General features: G+C 39.9%; 2 protein-coding genes and 1 non-coding gene across 5 annotated transcripts in view; 1 reads left to right on the forward strand and 2 right to left on the reverse strand.

Annotated features, from left to right (window-relative positions):
- The first annotated feature begins 3,035 nt into the window (after nt 1-3,035).
- On the forward strand, nt 3,036-16,414 carry Lysmd3 (LysM domain containing 3). Its single transcript, XM_085676898.2, has 3 exons — nt 3,036-3,193; nt 7,426-7,691; nt 12,784-16,414. Exons 2-3 carry the CDS (start codon nt 7,437-7,439, stop codon nt 13,444-13,446), a joined length of 918 nt encoding a protein of 305 aa, XP_085533024.1. The 5' UTR covers nt 3,036-3,193; nt 7,426-7,436; the 3' UTR covers nt 13,447-16,414.
- On the reverse strand, nt 10,477-10,776 carry LOC148119634 (signal recognition particle RNA). Its single transcript, XR_015735064.1, has one exon.
- A 1,901-nt stretch (nt 16,415-18,315) lies between the features above and the next one.
- The window catches only part of Polr3g (RNA polymerase III subunit G), a 37,047-nt gene continuing 34,146 nt past the window's right edge, over nt 18,316-21,216 (reverse strand). For all 3 annotated transcript variants that reach the window (XM_048423958.3, XM_048423945.3, XM_048423956.3), the window contains one exon: nt 18,316-20,548. In XM_048423958.3, coding sequence (XP_048279915.3) covers nt 20,462-20,548 — 87 coding nt within the window. In that variant the 3' untranslated portion in view covers nt 18,316-20,461. The remainder of the gene's footprint in view (nt 20,549-21,216) is intronic.

Raw genomic sequence — 21,216 nt, forward strand, 5'->3', positions numbered from 1 at the left:
TTGGCAGCAGCCACATGGCGTCACATTTTTCCCACCTATTTTCTCCCAGCATTCAGTTTAGTTTTCCCACCTAGCTCTATTCTGCCCTGTCACAGGCCAAAGCAGTTTCTTTAGTCATTAACCAATAAAAGCAACGCATATCCAGAAGGAACCTCCCACACTAGTGCCCTATCCTGTCATTCTCCCTATTCCTTTCAGACAGGAGTTTCCTGCACTTGGAGCTAGACCGGTAGTCAGCAAGCGCCAGGGCTCCTCCTGCTTCTGCTCCCCACCTGTACCCAGCACTGGGGTTACAGACACACACACACCCATGCCTGGATTTTTATTTGGATGTTAGGCTCCAAACGCATGTCCTCAAGTCAGGTAGTTTGTCTTTTGAAAAAAAAAAAAAAAACCTGGATCTGTAATGACTGGAATACATTTCTTTTTGTGCATGTGTGTTTTTTTTTGTTTGTTTGTTTTTATTTGTTTGTTTTGGGTTTTTTTGTCTTTTGTTTTTTCGAGACTGGGGTTTCTCTGTAGCTTTAGAGCCTGTCCTAGAACTAGCTCTTGTAGACCAGGCTGGCTTCAAACTCACAGAGATCCGCCTGCCTCTGCCTCCCGAGTGCTAGGATTAAAGGCATGTGCCACCACCACCCGTCTGTGGAATACATTCCTTTTTTTTAAAGATTTATTTATTATGTATACAACATTCTGCCTCCATGTATGCCCAATACCAGAAGAGGCACCAGATCTCATTCAGATGGTTGTGAGCCACCATGTGGTTGCTGGGAATTGAACTCAGGACCTCTGGAAGAGCAGTCAGTGCTCTTAACCACTGAGCCATCTTTCCAGCCCCCATTCTTTTTTTTAAAATTTATTTATTATGTATATAGTTTTCTGGGCACCAGATTTCATTATAGATGGGTTTGAGCCATCATGTGGTTTCTGGGAATTGAACTCAGGGCCTCTGGAACAGCAACCAGCTCTTTTAACCTCTGAGCCATCTCTCCAGCCCTGGAATACATTTCTTGTGCACACTCCTTAACCTAAAGTTTATAGACAAATTAATGAATAAATCTGTAAATAAATACTAACTTAAATTTTTTGATCAAATATTTAATGAACCCAAAGTATCCAATTAGAAATGATGAACACTTTGATTTTTTTCCCCTTTTGGCCATTATTATAGTACACAGTCCTGAACTTACCTGTTAAATCTTATTCGATTGTATCGGTAAGTGAATTTAAGGCAAGTACTTAGTAAATAAAGTTGTAGCCCAGGAAATTGCATATTTAATTTTAATGCATATTAACAAAAGGCCCTTCTCATGGGTTATATCAATTTGCATTCTCTATGCCACACAACATTTACCCTAGCTCAACCTAAATGCTAGGGACAAAAAAAAAATTCAAATTCATAGAAACACATGTCCTTTCAACTTCAGCAGTTTAAGGGGAAATATCAGATGAGATCTGAAAAAAAACAAGCTTCCCTCCGGCCTTGCGGATTGCTAAGAAAATCCTTTTTCCAAAGACAAATTCTTGTTTCTATTGGTCAGCTTTTTGGAACTTAGCCAAAATTCATGGCCAACTGCTTCTTTTGTATAGTCTCATAATGAAATATACATATATCGTGGCCTTTTTGAAAACAAATACATTACTCAATTGTTGTTAGATAGAAATAATTGCTTAAAAGCTTTGCAGATATCATATAGAATGTTTCTTCAAAGTGAACAGGTAGCAATGCATGGAATTCATTCCTTCGCTCAGCCTCTCCCAAGGATTCCGTGGCCTATTGACACTGAATAAGAAAAGTAACCTATGTGCAAAAAGGTTTCATTCCATTAGCATGCATGAGAGCAGAACAGCTGAAGCCCTACAAGCCAAGGACGAATATACCCTTTGTCTCTTGATGAGAAAATGTCTCCGTGATAAATGGTTACAGACAGCGGTGTCACAGGGGCAACAGCACAGAGAACAGCTCCTGCAAACTTTTTTCCCCCCTCGATTTTCTTTGTAACATTGTGTGCATTGTGCCTAACCTTTCAAATAAAAGGCGCTTACTGCAATGTAAGTTAAATTCCCAACCCTTGTAGAGACACTTCCCAGAAAACCGAACAAGCAAACAAAACAATCAACCAAAAAAAAAAAAAAAAAAAAAAAACCCAACAAAAAAACCCAAAAACCTTTGGAAAGGGTATGGAACGGCGTCCCAAAGGCTTCATAAGGAATGAATATTCAGACTGTAAAGAGAAATGTGGTACATCCGGCGTTCAAGTAACGTGGGCCTAAATGGGTAGTCAGTCAAGTGCACTGCCCGTAGTCAACACAAAATACCAGACACACCCTTGTTACAGTTGTACAGTTATTTGCATAAATACAAACAAAATCTAATAAATTTGTGATAAAAATTAAGTCGGAAGGCATGGGGCTTTATTTCTTTGACATCGGATGCTGCAACACTACCAGTGACCTCCTGTTACTTTGCAAATCCGAGGTTAGTTACAAGTTGTTGACAACTTTGTCCCCGTTCAGTGTGTAGCTCCAGGGCAACCTTTCCCTGACTTGGCTTTAGAGAGGTCTCACTCAGCTCACCTAGGGACCCAGACTGCTCCCAACCCAGCACTCTGCCTGTCTTGCTGCCCGGTGGGCTCATAGTTCGATTTTCTAAAACAGGAACGTTAACATCGTGCTTGTGCTTTCCTCTGCCCCACCGGGAAGAAAAGTCCAGATACCGAGCAAGAAAAAAAGCGCGGTGGCTCTCCGTTAACCCCTCACCCTGCTCTCTCATGTTTTCTTTCTTAGCGCCAGCGGCGGGTTGGGCTAGCCCGATCCGCCCACAGCGGGGGGGAGGGGTGGTGTCCAACCCCGCTAGGACCGCCCACAGGGGCGGGCCAGGAGGCGGACCTGAATCCACACCCCGCCCCCTGCGTCGGCGCGCCTGCGTGCTAGCGTGGGCCTGCGGTTGGCCGCCCGGGTTCTGGGCTTCCCGCCCCCGCCCGCGCCCTCGCACCTCCGCCTACTCTACGCGATGACGTACCGCAGGTTTGCGGACGTGGCGGCGGCTGTCGGTCCGGAAGGCGGCGACGGCGGCGACGGCGGCAGAAGTGCGCCCGAGACGGCCGAGCGCCTGGAGTCGGTCATGAGCTTCCCCGGGCCGCGGCTGCGGTGGCAGACGTAACCGTGTCTCCGCGTCCCTGCGAGAGGCCAGGTGACGGGGGCTGGGGGGCGGGGCGGGCGCGACGTCGGCCGGGGTTCCCGCGGGGCGCTGCCCCCCGGCTCGGCCAGGACGCTGACCTCTCGGTTCCGGGCGGCCCTTGCGGCGCCAGGCATCAGCTCCTTAGCGTCCTAGTCTGATGCTGAGACTTATGAATCAGAGATGTAAGTCTTGAAGGGGGACCATTGGAGGAAAGGAGGAAAAATAAAAATAAACGAATGGAATGGACAGGGAAGGAGTTTTGTAGTTGTTGCTTTGATTTAAAATTGGCCCTGGTGGATAGGACCGGGGTGATTAAGTCTCGAGTGCTGAACTGGCCTATGCCCTAGGAGTCGTCTGTCACGCCCTGCCTAAGGTCAAGACCAAACACCCAGTAGCAGTTACTGTGTAGTACCTAGGGTTTGGGAGATCGCTTTCGGTTATAGGCTGAGCGGATGAAAACATACTCACTGTATCCGTTGATGGGCACTTTCAGGCCGTTTGTCAGCGGTGCGGCATGCAAGTTGTTCTAGTTTTACGAAGCCAGATTTCCTAGAGAACTTAGGCGAAAAAAATTAAGCCGGATGACACGGATACTGTGTACTTTCTAATCTTTAGTAGTTTGATCGTATCATTATCTGCCTGGGCCAAAGTGTAGTTTGGCACTTGGATTACAGACGAGCCCAGCCAATTCTTAGTTACTCAGAAGTGAGTGTTCAGGTTGTTTATTCAGCTTCCTTTTCGTTTGAGAGGAAGAGGGTCAAATACGTGAAGATGTGAGCTTTTCAATTCCTGTCGTGAGGAAAAAGATTGATATAAGTAAATTTTGTCTCAAATGGCTTTTACGCATTACTCAATAAATTCCAGATAGTCGTACTAAAAAAGACCTGGATAAATGGAAGCCAAACTTGTCCTTGGAGGAACAGGTGTGATGCTGACTTTAAACTGCTCTTGGGGTGTGAAAGGTGGACTCTCTTTAGCTTGGCGCTGTCAAATTTGGAGTGTTAGTTTTTGACAACAAATAATGTAGCACCTGTGGCAACAGCTGAATCAAACTACTCATGTATAGCTATTAGTTAATAAGTTATCTAAATAGAACTTTTGAATTTCTAAAGCAGTACAGTGTTGCTGTAACGCAAGGTCAGAAACCGGATTTTAAAAGCTGGTTTTAATTAAATGACATTGTTTTGAAATTTAGGTATTATAGAGAAGATAATCTTCTGTCATCTGTGACTTGGAGTTAGTTGTTTTTGTTGTTTCCTGCCGCCCCCCCCCACCAGTTGCATATTTTGTTTTTACTTGTTTCTCATCCATAGAATCCAAAACAGGAATACATCCTTCTAGACTTCATTTTGCATTCTAGGATTCCATGGCATAATATTTTAATGATTTCTTCCACCCCGGGCACTCCTTTTCCATGTTTGCTGGAAGATTTTATCTTCACTGAGAAAACACAGTGTAGTTAACATTAGGTTTTGCTGTCTTAGAGGAATTCGTTATAATTGATCTAGTTTGGTTTTTATTACTGTGATAAAGACCATGACCATCAAGTAACTTGGGGAGGAAAGGGTTTCTGTGGTTTACACATCCCCATCACAGTCCGTCATTGAGGGAAGCCAAGGCAGGCACTCAGAGACCATGGAAGTGTGATGTTTGCTGGGTTGCTCTCCTCAGCGCACTTCCTTAAACATCCCAAGACCACCTGCCCAGGGATGGACTTGGCCCTCCCATGTCTGTAATTAATCAAGAAAATGCTTCACAGATTTACCAACTGGCCAGTCTGATGAGGCATTTTCTCAACTGAACTTTCCTTTTCTCAGATTACTGTAGTTTCTGTCAAATTGACAAAGAAAACTCACTGGCAAAATAGTCACACCTCATCCCTGTGCCTGGCTCTTCCTAGTCTCCTGCATTTTAAGGGAATGGTCCTATATTCAGGAATGGATACTTCACCTTCTTGTTTTGTGTCTGAAATACATTGAAGTTTGAAAGCTTTGTTTTTTTTTTTTTCTTTTTTCAATCTGCTAAAGCCTTTCTTATTATGTCTGTCCTCACTTACAGGGATAATTAAAGTGAAGCCAAAACAGTATGTGAACTTTGCTCTTTAGGATCTTGTGCTTGTTTCTTTTTAAAGAGAATTGGATCAAATTGATGAAGGCATGCTTGATAGTGACTTTGGAAGTAAATAAGATGTATTCATTGATAAATATTTCTTAGCTCAGTTCTCAGTTGATATATTTTTTTTAAGTATAAGTGAATATAAGTGCCTAAAATTCACTCAGTCTTTATGGGGTATAAATTGAATTTGATGAGAACTTTAAATCAAAAGCTTTCAAAGAAATATCCCTGTTCAGGAGCCAACTTGTGTCATATAACTGAGAATAAATTCCGAATTTAACATGACCCAGAGTATACACTGTACTGTAATAAATATAAATTCTGAATTTAACATGACCCAGAGTATATATACTGTGCTGTCATAAATATAAATTCTGAGTTTAACATGATCCAACGAGTCAGAAGTGCAGAGATATTTAATCCCATGTGAAGTCAAATGTAGAGCAAGAAAGGTTTGACTTCCTAGAAAAATTGTGTGTGTATGTGTAGAATACATACTTTGATTCCTTCAGTTGTAAACAGTCAGAAATTCTTAAGAATTAAACAGAACTTTCTAAGTTTCTTTATAGTAGTAGAATGAGAACTTAATATTTTGATATAAAGTACAGTAATTTTTCTAGTTCTGAATATAGTTATCCCATGTTTTTGTGACGTGTGGTTAATTGAATCATGGCTTTTTTTTTTTTTTTTAATTTGAGACAAGACCTCACTATGTAGACCAGATTGGCCTTGAATTCATGGGGTACCTGCCTTTCACTGATTTTTCATTGCTGTGTTGAATGTTGTGTGTCGCCATACCCAGACAATCACAGCTTCTTAAACCAGGATCTCAACCACATCTGGGATCACATACCCGAATGTGAGGTTATGAACAATCAGACGACAGTAAACGGGTTCTGAGAGTAGAATAACTCCAATCAGTTGAGAGCCAGCAAATCCGGTATGTGAGGCATCTCTGGCAGTGCTCACCACATCATTGCAGGCAGCCCTGGTTCTGCACATGTGCACTTTGTGTGCCATCAGATTCCATGGCAACAGCTCTGGAAACATCCCACTCCAAGAAACGTAATGCTTCCGTTACAGAACAAAGGTGTTTAACATTTTTCTACTGACATGTCTCAGCATGTAAGCATCTAATTAATAATTTTGGATAGTATTTTATTATGATGCTAGGTTGAAAAATTGCTTTTAGAGGACTGGCAAAATGACTTAGTGTTTGGGGTACCTGCTGCCAACCCTGGAGAACTGATAGCAGTCTCCAGAGCCCACATGGTGGAAGGAGAGAACCAGGTACCCCGAGTTGTCTCTGACATTATGGCAGCACACACATTCAATAAATAGATTAACTAATTAATAAAAAACGACTTCTCTTAGAGTTGCTGACTTGGGTTTTATGAGAAATTGTTAAATGAATTTGGCTTGAGATTTTGAACAATTTCTGAAATGGCCATAACATATGACATTTTGTGCTAATATTTAAGTGAAGCAACATTATCAGCCCTGGCAACTCTAAATCATTTCAGTGATCAACTCTGAAAAAGGTTGAAAATTCTCTATGTTTTTACAGTACCAAAAATTCAGACAATATTGATGTTTGAAATTTTTTTTTACACATCATGGATTTGGAGGTCAGTCAAAGGAGAATTTGTGGACTTTTCTTTCCTTGTACTGCAGGGTTCCAGAGGTGAACTTGGTAGTGAGGCCTGACAGCAAGCACCTTTAGCCATAGAGCCGACTCAGTAGACAAGACAGATTGAGTTCGTGGTGCAGAAAGGAACAAGCACAAGAACATCTCAGTATTCAGATTTACTTTTGTCTTTAACAAATGCTAGAATTCTATGTGTACCAAATAATAGTTTTTAAATGAAATCTTGATTATTGTCTGTAAATGTTGTTGTGTAAAGTGTCTTGGGTGAACAAGACTCCCGAGCAGATGGTGTGAGCCTCGCATTAGCTGTCCTCTTGCCACTGTTGCCCCCACTGTCAGGCTGCAGGACGCGTGGGTCCGCAGGTACAGAACGTGGACCTCAGTTCCTGTGTAACTAGTAAAAGGACTACGAGAAATAGTGTCATGTCAACCAGTCACACGGGTCAGTGGCATGCTAAGGTTCTGGCTTTTCTTCCTCCAGATTGTAAGATCATGGCGGGGAGGAATCAGAATCGAAGTGTTTCCCTCCCAGGAATTCAGGCCAGTGGCCAGCTACATACTTTTGGGAATTGTACAGACAATGATGTGTTGGAAGAAGATGCTGAAGTGTATGAACTTCGGTCCAGAGGAAAGGAGAAGGTTCGAAGAAGCACATCGCGAGACAGACTTGATGACATCATTCTATTAACAAGAGATATACAGGAAGGGGACACTCTAAATGCAGTTGCCCTTCAGTATTGCTGCACAGTAAGTCTTCATTTAATTTATCCTTGCATAATAGAGCCCAGAATCAATTGTTTAGTAGTCCAACCAGAACTGGGGGAATTCTGTGTCCTTTACCTTCTTCCTTTCCTTTTTGCTCAGTTGTCTTTGCACAGAGATCTCTCATGCCTATGAATGTGACCTTTTTAACATTTTAAGTGGATGCTTGAATTTCTGCTAATTCAGTCTGTCACTTTGGTGTTTTTCTCTACCTTTTTTTTGTGCTTGTTATTATTTATATAGATAAGTATTTAGGGGCTGATAAAGGATTGATGTATTTTGTTTTTAAAATAGACATATGCTGTGAATGACTGCAACTTGCATCTTCCGTGTCTTGGGCACCCTTTATAACAGTAGAGACTTACCTCATTGGCAGCTAGAGGAGGGCATTGGTTCTCCTGAGCTGGAGTTACAGGTGGTTGTAAACTGCCTGATGTGGGTGCTGGGAACCAAACCTAGATCCTGTGCAAGATCAGCACACGCATTTAACCCCCCGCCCCCTACAGCACTGTTTTTGTTTTAACAAATACCATGAGAGCTCATTTTAATAAAGTGAAATTCTGTGTCATTCTTTCTTCTCTTTTAGTATTCTCATCTATAGAATTTTTCATAATATAAAATATTTTTATACTTGGAATCTCTTTACAGGTGTGTATAAGAACGTACATTTTTACACATTTGCTGTATCTATGTATGTACGTGTTTTTTAAATAGTATTGAAAACAACTTCTTTGGCCATGAGATTCTGTGTAATTTTTTTTCCAGGATAAAATAATTAATCTAGTCATTCATAGTACATCAAAATAAGTTATAGCTTTAGTTTTAAAGATTAATAAGGTTTTTTATGGGATCTATTTTTGATGCTAAGTAGTAATCAATAAAAGCTAGCATCATATTATGTGGTGTAGATGAGTACTCCAGGTAGTCTTACATATTTGAGTCCATTGGTATTCACAGCAGCCTCCTATGGTAGGGAGTATCACTACTGGCATTTTACAGGCATGCAAATGGAGTAGCAGAAAGGTTACTCACCCTAACACACAGCTAAGAAGTGACAGTGTGCTTCACAGATGTGTGGTTTTGGCCACCGTGCGATACTGCCTTCCTGAGCATGCTTTGCTCAATTCTCTTACATGTCCCGCAGATGCTGGTGTTGTGACGGGCATTCTCTCAGCTTTCCCCATAACATTCTCTAGTGACTCTATCCAAGTTTCACATCCCCTCATTTGAGTTTCAGACATCTGTCTACCTCTGCTGAAGATCATTCACATCTCAGGAACCTAAAAGCCACTGTATCTAAAATCTATGTGCACCTTTCCCACTTTCCACTGGGCTCTTTATTGTAGCACAAATAATAAAAACCAAGAGACAGATATTGAGGTTCAAACTGAAGATCAGAGAAGCAACTCAGCCAACCACTAGAGAGCTCTTACCTCTGCGAAATCTTTAGACTGAAAAGAAAGCAAGTTCCTGTTTCATCCTACCTTATATTCCCCTCTAGTGCTGGTATTAAAGGCATGAACCACCACTGCCTGGCCTCTATGCTGACAAGTATGGCTAGCTTTGCACTCTAATTTTCAGGCAAACTTTGTTTGTTAGATCTTAAAATATCATTATATTTCCCTTTTTTGTCTAATATAAAAAAGGTTATAACTAATATAAGAAAAACTGTATACAGTAACTACAGTAGTTACATATAGGCAGTAAGCACATCAACAATGTCTAGTCCATTTGATTTGACAAATTCAGAGAAAATATACCATTATCTGTCCTATCATGGTGAATCCAAAGTCTTGTACCCAATTTACTTTCTATCATAACTTGCATTGCCACCCAAAACTATCTTTTGATATCTCCCAACTGTATACTTTACATTTCTTTAGTGAATTTCTTTTCTAAGTCTCGTAAACAAGGAAAATTGTAACCTTCTAGTCTTCGCCTACCTCCTAAAAGAAAATAATATTAACTGAGTAAGTAGGAGGTGCAAAACATGGGAGAAATGACAGAAATAGCTGGCTGCTTGGACAGTCACCCTAAATTCCTCTGCAATGTTGGGGCGTCCATCTTCAGCCTACAGGCCTAGCATATCCAACAGACTTTTCTGTGAAGCAGGATTTTTGTAGGACTTTCCTGCCTCGTCTTGACAAGGTTTGGCAGTCACTCTGTTTTGTGTCCTGCATGTCCAGTTAGGACAGCATACTGCCAGCAGTTAAGGCAAGGGCATGTTCTTTCCCAGTGACTTACTTTTTTCACAAAGAAAGTAAACTCCATGTGGAGTCTCTTCAATACTCATTATCTTCTCTGAATTAGATTATGCTTCCAGGAGCAGACATGTTTCATTATCATAAAAAAGCATATCTTATTAAAACATCTTAAATGCCACAGTCTGTAGATCTCTGAAGTATTTGAAGATAACCTGTGTATCTAAAATATATCTCTGTTTGACCTTGAGAACATACCTAATATGATTACAAGTAATATGTAATATGTGACTAATTATTAACCTGCAGTTCCTTATTATCCTAAACAGTTGGTAATAATAACTTTCAAGAACTAGAGCTTTGCACTACCTTGTTAAATGAGCTGTATAGGCGCAATCCCTCAGATAAGATTGGAAACACACATACAGTATGTTTTAACAGAATTAATGTCAGGTTTGTATCAATACATACAAAATCTAATCCAATGTAACATATTTAAAACTAGTAGTTGCTTTTTATTCTTTTTTATTTATTTATTTATTTATTTATTTATTTATTTATTTATTTTTAAGAGACGGGGTCTCGCTATGTTGCCCAGGCTGGAGTGCAGTGGCTATTCACAGGCGCGATCCCACTACTGATCAGCACGGGAGTTTTGACCTGCTCCGTTTCCGACCTGGGCCGGTTCACCCCTCCTTAGGCAACCTGGTGGTCCCCCGCTCCCGGGAGGTCACCATATTGATGCCGAACTTAGTGCGGACACCCGATCGGCATAGCGCACTATAGCCCAGAACTCCTGGACTCAAGCCATCCTCCTGTCTCAGCCTCCCGAGTAGCTGGGACTACAGGCGTGCACCACCGCGCCCGGCTAGTAGTTGCTTTTTAAAAGTAAATACAATAATCTACCTTTTTAATCATATAATCTATGTTCTCCCCCTTTTTTAAAAAAAACAAGAACTCTGAATCTAATCTCCTTTCGTCAGATTTCTTCCTGACTATAACCAGTAACAATTTGTAACCCACCCACCTAAACAATGACAAACATCCATAACCCATCGAACAACCAAAAACCACCCACCCTACCTCTTGGGAATGTGGGGGGTCATATTCTTAAATTTACTTTCTTCTGTCTGGAGGCGACAGTATTTTTACAGGTTCTGAAAAGAAAAATTTGAGCTAATTGTCAAGTCCTGGAAGAGGTAGCTATATCATTTGTTGTCCATTTTCTATGAAATAGGAAAGTGTAGGACTTGTCTCAAGTCCTGACTCAAGTAGTCTCTGAGGCTGCATCATCTCAGCCAGCCACCTTGGAATTGTTCTGAGCTGTTTGTAGTTCAAGAGCCGATCTTTAGCTGGGGTTTTTCAGCTCAGTGCTGTTCTAGTCCTGGAGGAATAGTCATTGTGAGGTCCCATCCTCCTTATGGAGACTTCAAAGGCTGCTGTTAGGTATGCTCATGGTTCACTGCAGAAAACTGAGACTCTGTGAAATCTTCAGACTGAAAGAGAGCGAGTTTCTGTCTCATCCTGCCTTACATTCCTCTCTAGTGCTGGGATTAAAGGCATGCACCACCACCACCCAGCCTCTGTCACTAACTAGTGTAGCTCCTGTGATTAAAGGTGTGTGCCACCACTACTTGGTCTAATGTGACTAGCCTTGCACTCGGATCATCAGGCAAACTTTATTTCTTAGATCACAAACAAAATATATCACTGTACTGTATCACTGAGTGTCATCATCTCGCAAGGAGCTGAGCAGAACAAAGTTCCCCTAGACACAGTCTACTACTCTGACGTTAGTTGGGTAGCACAGGGTAAGAGCTTGAGGTATTGACTAAAATATAGCTCATAGAACTAATAACTCAAAGGCAGGGAGAAAACTTGACTAATTGGTAATCTGAGAAACAACCACCCTTTCTCCCCTTCAGAGTGGCATGGGACGGTGAGAATATAGAATGTATGTAAGGAAACTGAACCTGACGTTGGAGTAATTGCCTAATGTATTTGCACTGATGGATCCAGCAGACAATCACTGCAGACAGGAGAGTGGGTGAAGTGCATATTGAACATTAGCACATCTCCATCTCAACATCTCTCAAAGTAGCACAGGGTGGTCCAGATGGCGAATTCTCAGTGCCATGAGAATACTCTGAGAAAACAAGAGTCTTGTGACCTCGTTTCCTTCAAAACGTGGAACTGTTGTTGGAACATTTCTGTGCTCTTCCCAGGTGTAGTAGGAGTGAGTTTACTTTAGCTGCTGTTCATATGCTGCTATGGAGAAACATGCTTCTGCCCTGTATAGCTTATTCTTGTGATTGTGTACATTACTTAGGTCTCCGAATAAAGTTGGCTATTGAATGAGACTTTAGACTGCCTCATTTTAGGCCCTGCTCTCCTAGGTTCACGGCACCAACTAGAGTGGTAAAAAGATCCCTTTCTTCTGTTTGGTGCAGTTTCCCCGCTGAGAGAGAACTAGAATCACGGGACACAGTGGTGCTGATGGCATTTTAGTAAAATGTGCTCCTTTTATCTGTGTAAGTTCATGTGCTTTCCTGCAATTGCAAGATTGGAGACAAACATTCACAAATGCATGCCAACATACATTTCCTGTGGCAGATTGTATGACGTGCAAAGAAGAACGACATAACGTATAAGTAACGTTACTGCTGTCTAGGTGACAATACAAAATCGCTGGTGATTTCCTAACACTAAATAAATTTAGTGTTTAGACTTCTCATATACAAGTAAATGTAAAATGTAGGTGTGGGGCCAGTATTAACAGTAAAAATGAAATTCAGTGATTTTTCCCTCCAGAGTAAATGAAGATTTTAGGTCTAGTTTTAGAATTCAGTTGAATGTTGTGTTTTTCTTTTTTGCAGGTAGCAGATATCAAAAGAGTTAACAATCTCATCAGTGATCAAGACTTTTTTGCCCTTAGGTCTATCAAAATTCCAGTGAAAAAGTTTAGTTCTTTGACTGAAAGTCTTCATCCTCTGAAAGGAAGACAAGGTTCTCATCCCCCAGCCGTTGCATTTGCTCAGGAGCAGGACCCTGTGCCCACGGAGGACTCTCTCTCCTCCAGCGGGTCAGCTGGCAGTTTCCTGAAAGAGGTGGATCGAGACATAGAAGAACTGGTAAAGTGCACAGACACCAAGAAGGAGAACCTGAACGAGGTAGTGTCTGCCTTAGCAGCACAACAGGTCCGCTTTGAGCCGGACAGCAGAAGCACTCACAGAAAGGACCCATACTATGGAGCCGACTGGGGAATTGGCTGGTGGACAGCGGTAGTGATAATGTTGATAGTGGGTATAATAACACCAGTATTTTATTTGCTTTATTATGAAATTTTAGCTAAAGTGGATGTTAGTCACCACTCAACAGTGGGCTCTTCACATTTGCATCCAGGACTCACGCCTCCATCGCAGCACAGAGAAACGGGAAATGGACTTGTTCCAACAAAAGGAATCCGTGCTGGTCAACAAGATGACCACAAACTGTACAGGCAACATTCTCAGTCCCCTGCTGCTCAGCACAAAACATAGCAGTGAGCCTGCTCGGTGCGATGATCATGTGTGCATATGGAATGCGGTGGTTCAGAGATACCAACAACAGCCTCTCAGACAGACTCCAGGAACATGGAAGATGCCTTGTTCTGACCTTCCTAGGAGTCCCTGAGCCTTTTACAGATGGACTGTCTGTAACACACACGATTGCTTCATGTTGAGAGTGGTCAGAATACATCTGCTGTGTCAGTTCTTAAAGCAGAAATTAATTTAAATGTATTAATTTAAATGTATTCCTAGGAATTATAACTTAGAAGATGCTGTCATTTTTCTTTTTCAAGATTAGTTATGTTTAAATTTATTTTTTAAAAGATTTTTTAATTTAAGGTTGTTCATGTCAAGTGTTTCAAATGCTTATAACTGAAGAAAATTCACCACCATACCACCAAAAAACTTGTAAAAGTTTGATTCTAAAATTATTTATGATAACATGTACTCAATACTCAATTTTGAAATTTAAAAACATGTTTTAACACATGCTATAAAGCAGATGTAGAAACAGATATGGAAACATAATTTATAATTCCTGTAATAGAGGCTAACAAATTTTAAATATATTAAGACCCCACCATAATGTCTTCGGGTTGAAAATGTAACCATTTGATTTGATCACAAGGCACTGAAGTAGTCAGGACCCAGTCCATGGAAAGGATGCTCTAGGAACAGCCCTCTAACCTCACTCCCACTTAGTAAAACTATATGTGTCTGATACTTAGAAGCACTGTGCAGACAGAAAAGCATACTCAGCAAGTTGCTCTTTATACACTGTGACCAATCACCGCTGGTACAAATAGTAACATGCCTTAATGACACGTAGTGCCTTACAGTGTCACCTTACATGAGCTCATAACACTTTACAGTCAAAGTGGAAACACTGTCAGATTTCATTCCATAGGCTCTGTACATTTGTCTGTCTTCACCTTTAAGCATAAGTTAATGGAGTCAAACAAATTGCTACTATCTGCCTCTGAAGTCATGCAGAAAAACATGACTGATTAAGCAAAAATGAATAAACAGGACTTTTACATTAGCAGGAGATAGATTACTTTATGTGTGGTTCCTTGACCTCTGCTTTTCAAAAAGAAAATGTCCAGTTTAGATTATCCCCACCTAATATGCACCCTCAAAATGAGAAACACAGGTCAAAGTTGTGTTGGTTAATCAAAAGGGCTTAATAGTGACCTTTTCTAATTCAACTGTGATACAGCCAATTTGGTCAGGAAGCATCTGTAAACTGATTTCAGTGTTTAATTTTAAATATGTGTCTTTAAAATATAAGTACAGGTGGTAGAATCTGGATTGCATGTTTTCTGTATAATAAACTGCATATCTTAAGATATGTTTTATCATCTCACTTTCTGGACATTATTTCCTAAATGTTTCAGCTTTTAAACATTTTGTATATCAAATTCCAATCCTGATTCAGGGAATTATTAATACATATTTATTAATACTGGGGGCAGGTTATATACTTTGAGAAGAAAAAGCACTACAAAAAGACGCAAAAGTCAGCCATTTTAAAACCCTTACATATATGAGAGTTTAGAAAATTACCTTTAAAGTATTTAATAATAGGAAAGTTGTAGTAAATTGATTCCCTTCATATATCTTAGTTAAAATAATTTTTGTCTTAACATGTCATGTGCATTTTGAAATGAGCACAATCTTTAATTATGCCCAGTGTTAACACAGACAGTTTACATAATATTTATTAAGCCTACTGAAAAATTAAATTTTAGGGTAGAAAATGAAGACTTCAGGGCAGCACAGGCTACATAACCTCCGAAGAACTTTGTTTACATCAAACATAAAATCACAGAGTTGGCGATTCTGTCTTGCTGATTTTACTTTGGAGTTGTGATCCGGGGTTTGAGAATTGTGTTTAACGGAGGAGATGTTGGTTACAATCATGTCTGCCTTGAACATCCATTTCGAAGGAACTACAACACACATCCTTAGGAAACAACCAACCAATTTTCTTTTCCTATATATTTTAGTATTACTAATTGAATATAATTCTTTATGTAGAATTATGCTTTTATCTTCAAAAGAAAAAAAATTTAAGCATTTAGTAGAATTTTTGAAACTATATTAAATACACATTTGCAAGTGTATGCAATTTTTTGACAACTGCAAACTCATTGTACTCTAGACAACATAAGCACAAATGTCATTGATGCTATGGATCATGTTCAAGCCCTTACTTGAGCCCTTAATTTGCTTTGAGGCTTTAACATGCATGTGTGTGTGTGCGTGTGTGTACAGTTACAAACAACTGAGTCATAGTCATTAATATCAGTTTGCTTAAAAATTTGGAATTGCAAGTAAAGAAAAACCTGATATTAGGTCAAATTCTTGACTCGTTAAACACTAGTTAGAGTTTGTTTTGAACCAATGGATAGCTACTTAAATATCTTCACTATCCTCTCTGCAAAATAAAATTATGGTCTGCTGGCCTTGTTATAGATTAGGAAGGAGCGTGCAATCTCAAGTTTTTTTTCCAGTGGAGTTTGAGTGTTAACTTTTTTCTGGACTGTGCTTTTTGGTGGTGAACCACTCTTTAGTAACTGATTATATCTCACTGGAAATGTGAAGGCTGTGGCAAGAAAAGGAAGCAGAGATCCACTCTCAGTGCTAGAATAGGATTGAGTTATTTAAACACTGCATTATCATGGGACTATGATTTTTGAATTACAACATTGTTGCTCAGGAAATCAGTATTTCTAAGTATGTGCATATTGCACTGTTAGATCATAGAAATATATGAATGCTTTATTTAATTCATTTTATGTATGCAAAAGCTATAAATCCTTTATATAATGTGTTTTATATAATTGCAAATGTATTAAACCATTGTAGCATGTATATCTGTAAAACTGGTTTTTAAACTTTTTGCCTTTTCATAAGGATATGCAAAATGTTAATAAAGTTTCTATTTTATTAATCAGTTTGAATGTGGAAGTTGTTGAATGTAATTGAATAAAACAAATATTTAATTTTCTTTCAAGCTACTTGAAATACATTTTCAAAAATGTTTTTAATGTTTGAACTCACATGTATGGGCTTTTGTCTGCATACCTCATGTGTGCCTTCCAGAAGGGTGTCAAGTCTCTAGCACTGGAGTTACAGATGTCTGAACAATTATGAGTAGTGGACACTGAACTTGGGTCCTCTGCAAGAGCAGCAAGTGCTCTTAAGCCCTGAGCCATCTCTCCAGTCCCTTGGAATCCATTTTTTCACATTAGTTCTTTAAGAGTTTCAAGTTATGTATGTGTTTGTTTGTATTCACACATACCTCCAACTCTTCCCAGATCTACCTCTTCCTATATACCCACCATTGTGTCCTTTAATACACACACACACACACATTAAGGCCAATTTGCTGCCCCAAATACTCTTAGATGTGTGCTTTCCACTGAGCATGGTGGAAAGCACTTACCATGAGATACACTAACAAGAAACTGCCTCCTCTAAGCTGCTGTCATTTCCCATGTGCTCCATGGCTGGAAGTGAGATTGTGTGCCCAGCTTTCCTTGTCATGCTAGGATTTGATCTGCCTGGAGCTTGCACGTCTTGTACATGCTGTCCCAACAATTCATAGGTGCAGCTACACTGCTCTGTCCAGATGTTTCCAAGTGGTTATCTATTGTCTCTGCCTGTTAGAATCTTTCCACCTTCTCTTCAGTGATCCTTTAGCCTTGGGAGGAAGGTGTGTACAACAGTCTCTAAGTCTCTGTCCTTTGGTCAGTCAATCACCATTTACTGCGAGTTAGCTTTTTCAGATGAGTTTTGAATCATTATGAGTCTAATATTTTATTTATAAGCCTAATAGTAGGTTTTCCTTAGGATCTATGTTGTGTCTAATAGGAGGTTTTTAGCTCAATAATGGTGCCACGTGTGAGTGGAACAGGGCTGAAATCTAACTATAAAGTAACTGGTTACTTCTATAATGCTTGTGCCACTATTTCACTAATGGATATGTCCTGCCAGGGCAGTCTTTGTTGTACTCAGTGGAGTTCACAGCTGGGTATAAGATCAAGTTGTCACACATTTATGAATTCAGATTTCCCACTGGGTTATTTGTAGAACACAAAACAAGTGTTAGATAAATGATGATGGGGATTGTGTTCCTGGTAAGTAAGACTTGGTAAGTCCAGGCCATGCTTATAGAGCTACGTCAGTCTCAGGACGTGCTCGCTACATAAATTGTAATGTTTTATATACAAAAATGCCTTTCAGGAATATAAATCTTAGGGACTCGGGAGAATGCTCAGTCAGTAAAGTGCTTGCTGCACACGATAAGAGTTCAGATCCCTAGCACTCATGTTTAAAAAGGCACTCCTGTGATCCTAGTGCAGGGGAGGCAGGGACAGGAAGATCCCTTGGGCTCACTGGCCAGACAACTCAGTGGGATTGGTGATCCCTCAAAATGAAGAGGAAGACTACCTAGCCTTTGGCCTGCAAACAGACTTGCACACATATGAACACTTAGATGCATATCACATACACAAAGTATACATACATGCATATAAAAAATTGAGGAAATTCTTCCAGGGAAACTTATCTTTCCTGTGTGTTTCTATTTTACAGCAATGTGACCTTAAAAGTTGTTTTACAATCCCTCTGACACTTGTCACTTGAAGATGCGGATGGACAGAGGGACTGCAATCCTTTGGTGCTAACAATGAACACACACGTCCTGCTAAATCAGAGGCAAGAATTTGGTTGTATGTGGTTGGGTTTATTCAACAACCATCCCTGCTCAATAAATGAAGTTACTTTAGCAGAAAAAAAAACCCCATAATTAACTAGTTTTCTCTACCAAATAAATGTTCACTGTAAACCATCTTAGTATTAAGGTCTATATTTTATTTTCTTAAGCTTTATATGTATAAACAAATACAGAAAAATCAGCATTGTAGCAAATAGTTTTATTTGTTAAGATATTTCAACTAGTTCCAGTAAGTACTTTAACCATTAAGAATTTATCTCTAAAGCAATTTCACAGTCTCAAAGCTTAAGCCAAGAAAACAAGACTTATGTTAGTCAAGCAACCTAAAAAATATCTTTTCTCAAAATTAGTATATTTAAAGTTGTAAACTGATCTTCCAAAGGGTGACAACATCGCTAAAGATTCCAGATGCCCAGAATAAGTCCTGTCCAAAAGGGGCTTCCCACAGAAGAAACAGCGGTGAAGACAAACCGGAAGCAAGGAAGAAGTCATTGCCAATGCATCTCTCGAATTTGAACAGTTATTTGCAGATTTGTAATAAAGGAAGGAGCATCTATGAAATCCGTTTGGCTCTGGTACCAAATGTAAGAGAATAAAGTACCTGTCGTTCCCAAATAACAGCATTTGCCAGCACTATTAAAAGCGTGTTCCCAACACACTGAATCATTAAAAATTTTTCATGTTTCCACTTAGAATCTTAAAATATTTTTTACAAGTTCCTGGGAACTGGATGCAAGTCACACATGTTCAGTACAGCATTATACAGACACGATATGGGCCATCACACCCATCTGGAAGAAATAGTTGAAGTATTGCCATTTAAAGTGATTTTTCTCCTGAGAAAAGGTTGGAATCTCTCCAGACTGTACAAGTTAACTACAGTTTCTAACATGGATACAAGATCAGAAAATTGAATTATAATGTGGCAGGAAAATGGTTCTCACAACTATGTCACTTTCCACAGTAAAGTTGTTTACAGGGTAAAAATCAAATTTAGGGCATGATTGTTTCTGTAAGGTAAAAGATGGAATATTTAGTAAACTCTACTTAGTGTTTAAACAATTTTTATAGGAAACTGCTTACAAGTGGAGAAACTAAGGCACATGAACTTAAGCTCAATTTCAAGGTTATCTTGATCCTGAGAGAAAAAGCAGGGCTCCAGTTTCCAGGTCAGAAGGTAATAAATGACAAAGCTCCCCAAAGCGGAGAGCAGGGTTTCTTCCTTTAAGTAGATAATTTTAAGATATTAGTTTTGAAATGTATGATATACATTTCCTTAGAAATCTTTGGCATGTTCAAAGTCGTTAGAGGTGAAGGGTTCTGGATATCTTCTGCAAAATATAAAACTACAGGGGAGTCACCCTGTAAGTTACAACAAGAAGAATCAATTGTAATTTCAAAATGACCTGAGTTCATTTCCCATGATTCTATCCTTGACTTGCAGTCTCCGGATCTTGTGAAATGAAGCCAAGGGCACTGCCCTTCTCCATTCACAGACGGCTTCTGTCACCGAGTTTATTCAGCCAGAACTTATTTCCACTTCCATAAAGCAGAGAATTAAACCATATGTCTCAGTTATTTTTTCCATAAACCCCCAAAATTGAAGATGTCAGACTTAACACAGTGTAATGATTAATTCACATGGAATTACCTCCAAAGCCAAGCGTTCTGAATCCTTTCGCCCACGTGAAAGCCTCCGTTCGGCTGAGATGGAAACAATGCTATTTCACCTGGATCACTGTGTTTTGCCATGGGCATGTTTCCCACCACCAGAACTCTCATCTCCTGAGTCTGCACTTGTTAAGAACTCAGGGGAGTATGCAGTCACCATGTGATAAAACAGAACATACCGGGTAAGAGAAATCATTTTCCAGTTTGTGTTTAAAGTGCTCCTTGTGCAGTATCAATAGAAATCCACTCTGACTAGTAACAGCTTCACCAGAGGTCAGCAGGTAAGCAAGACTGATCTTTTTCAAGTATGAACACATGGACTGAGCGACGCTAAAGCTCTTCAGGCACATTCAAATCCAAATAAAACAAAGACCAAAGAACCCCAAACTTCAGTACATAATCAGAGGAGCGGTGGAGGTGCTGGGGTAAGGTCGCGGTGTAAACGCACAGTGCTTCTGAAGAGCTTGATAAGAATTTATCAAACCAAACACTGAACAACAGAAAATATGGACTTAATCTGTATCAGAAATAAAGTAAGTCAGTACAAATCCTCAGAGCTGCACCAAAAAAAGAGAGAGAGAAATTCCATGGCTAGTAGGTTGCTTCATCCATATTGTCATCGCTGTCTGCATAAAAATCATCTCCATTGTCGAAGTAGGAGTTAATGTAGTCATTTTCCTAAGTGAAAAGACATATTCCTTAGTCAATAAAGTGACTCAGCAACATTCATGAATATTATACAAAAATGCACTCCTTTAATTTATAAATACCAAATTAAAGTAATAAGGAAAATAGAGAAGAGCAGAAGAGAAAGCCTTTGCTTGCGACTGCTCTCCTCTTAGAAAGCAGTTCCACACTTTCTACTTGTGCCACGTTCTCTCAGTACCACTCCTTACAATGCTCAGCTGCTAACCAGCTACGAGATCAGACAGGCTGTGCTGCCATCCCAGCAGGAATGTCCAGGGCAGCTCCTCACTGGGGCTATGAGGGGTTTTAGGAGCTGAAACACTGGTCATTTATTTCACCAATGCACTGACCGACCAAGAAATAAGTGTTTCCATCAACAGTCTTTACATTGCATCAGAATCCAGGCATGAAGTCACAAAGTGTAACAGCAACAGGGGGCATCATTTCCTATCACAGCACAATCTCCTTCCCACCCCAACTATGGGAAACCGCATTACATCCCTTTACGTTCCTCTCAGTTCTAGCTGAGTAAGGCTTTCATGCCTCAAAATGAGTCAGAAGATATGTGTGCCTTCTATCAAAACTTCAAAAATCCATTTGAATACAGATTGAGACTTCTCAGCCAGGTGCAGGGTATGGATTTTATATGGACTGTAATA

The sequence above is a fragment of the Myodes glareolus genome, chromosome 15 (assembly GCF_982192425.1).
Source record: "Myodes glareolus chromosome 15, mMyoGla1.1, whole genome shotgun sequence".
NCBI classification, from domain to species: Eukaryota; Metazoa; Chordata; class Mammalia; order Rodentia; family Cricetidae; genus Myodes; species Myodes glareolus.

Bases quoted from the DNA above. Each gene is read 5' to 3' on its own strand.
- Lysmd3 (XM_085676898.2), top strand. From the start codon at position 7,437: ATGGCGGGGAGGAATCAGAATCGAAGTGTTTCCCTCCCAGGAATTCAG. The intron at 7,692-12,783 runs GTAAGTCTTCAT...TCTTTTTTGCAG, and splicing joins CCCTTCAGTATTGCTGCACA to GTAGCAGATATCAAAAGAGT.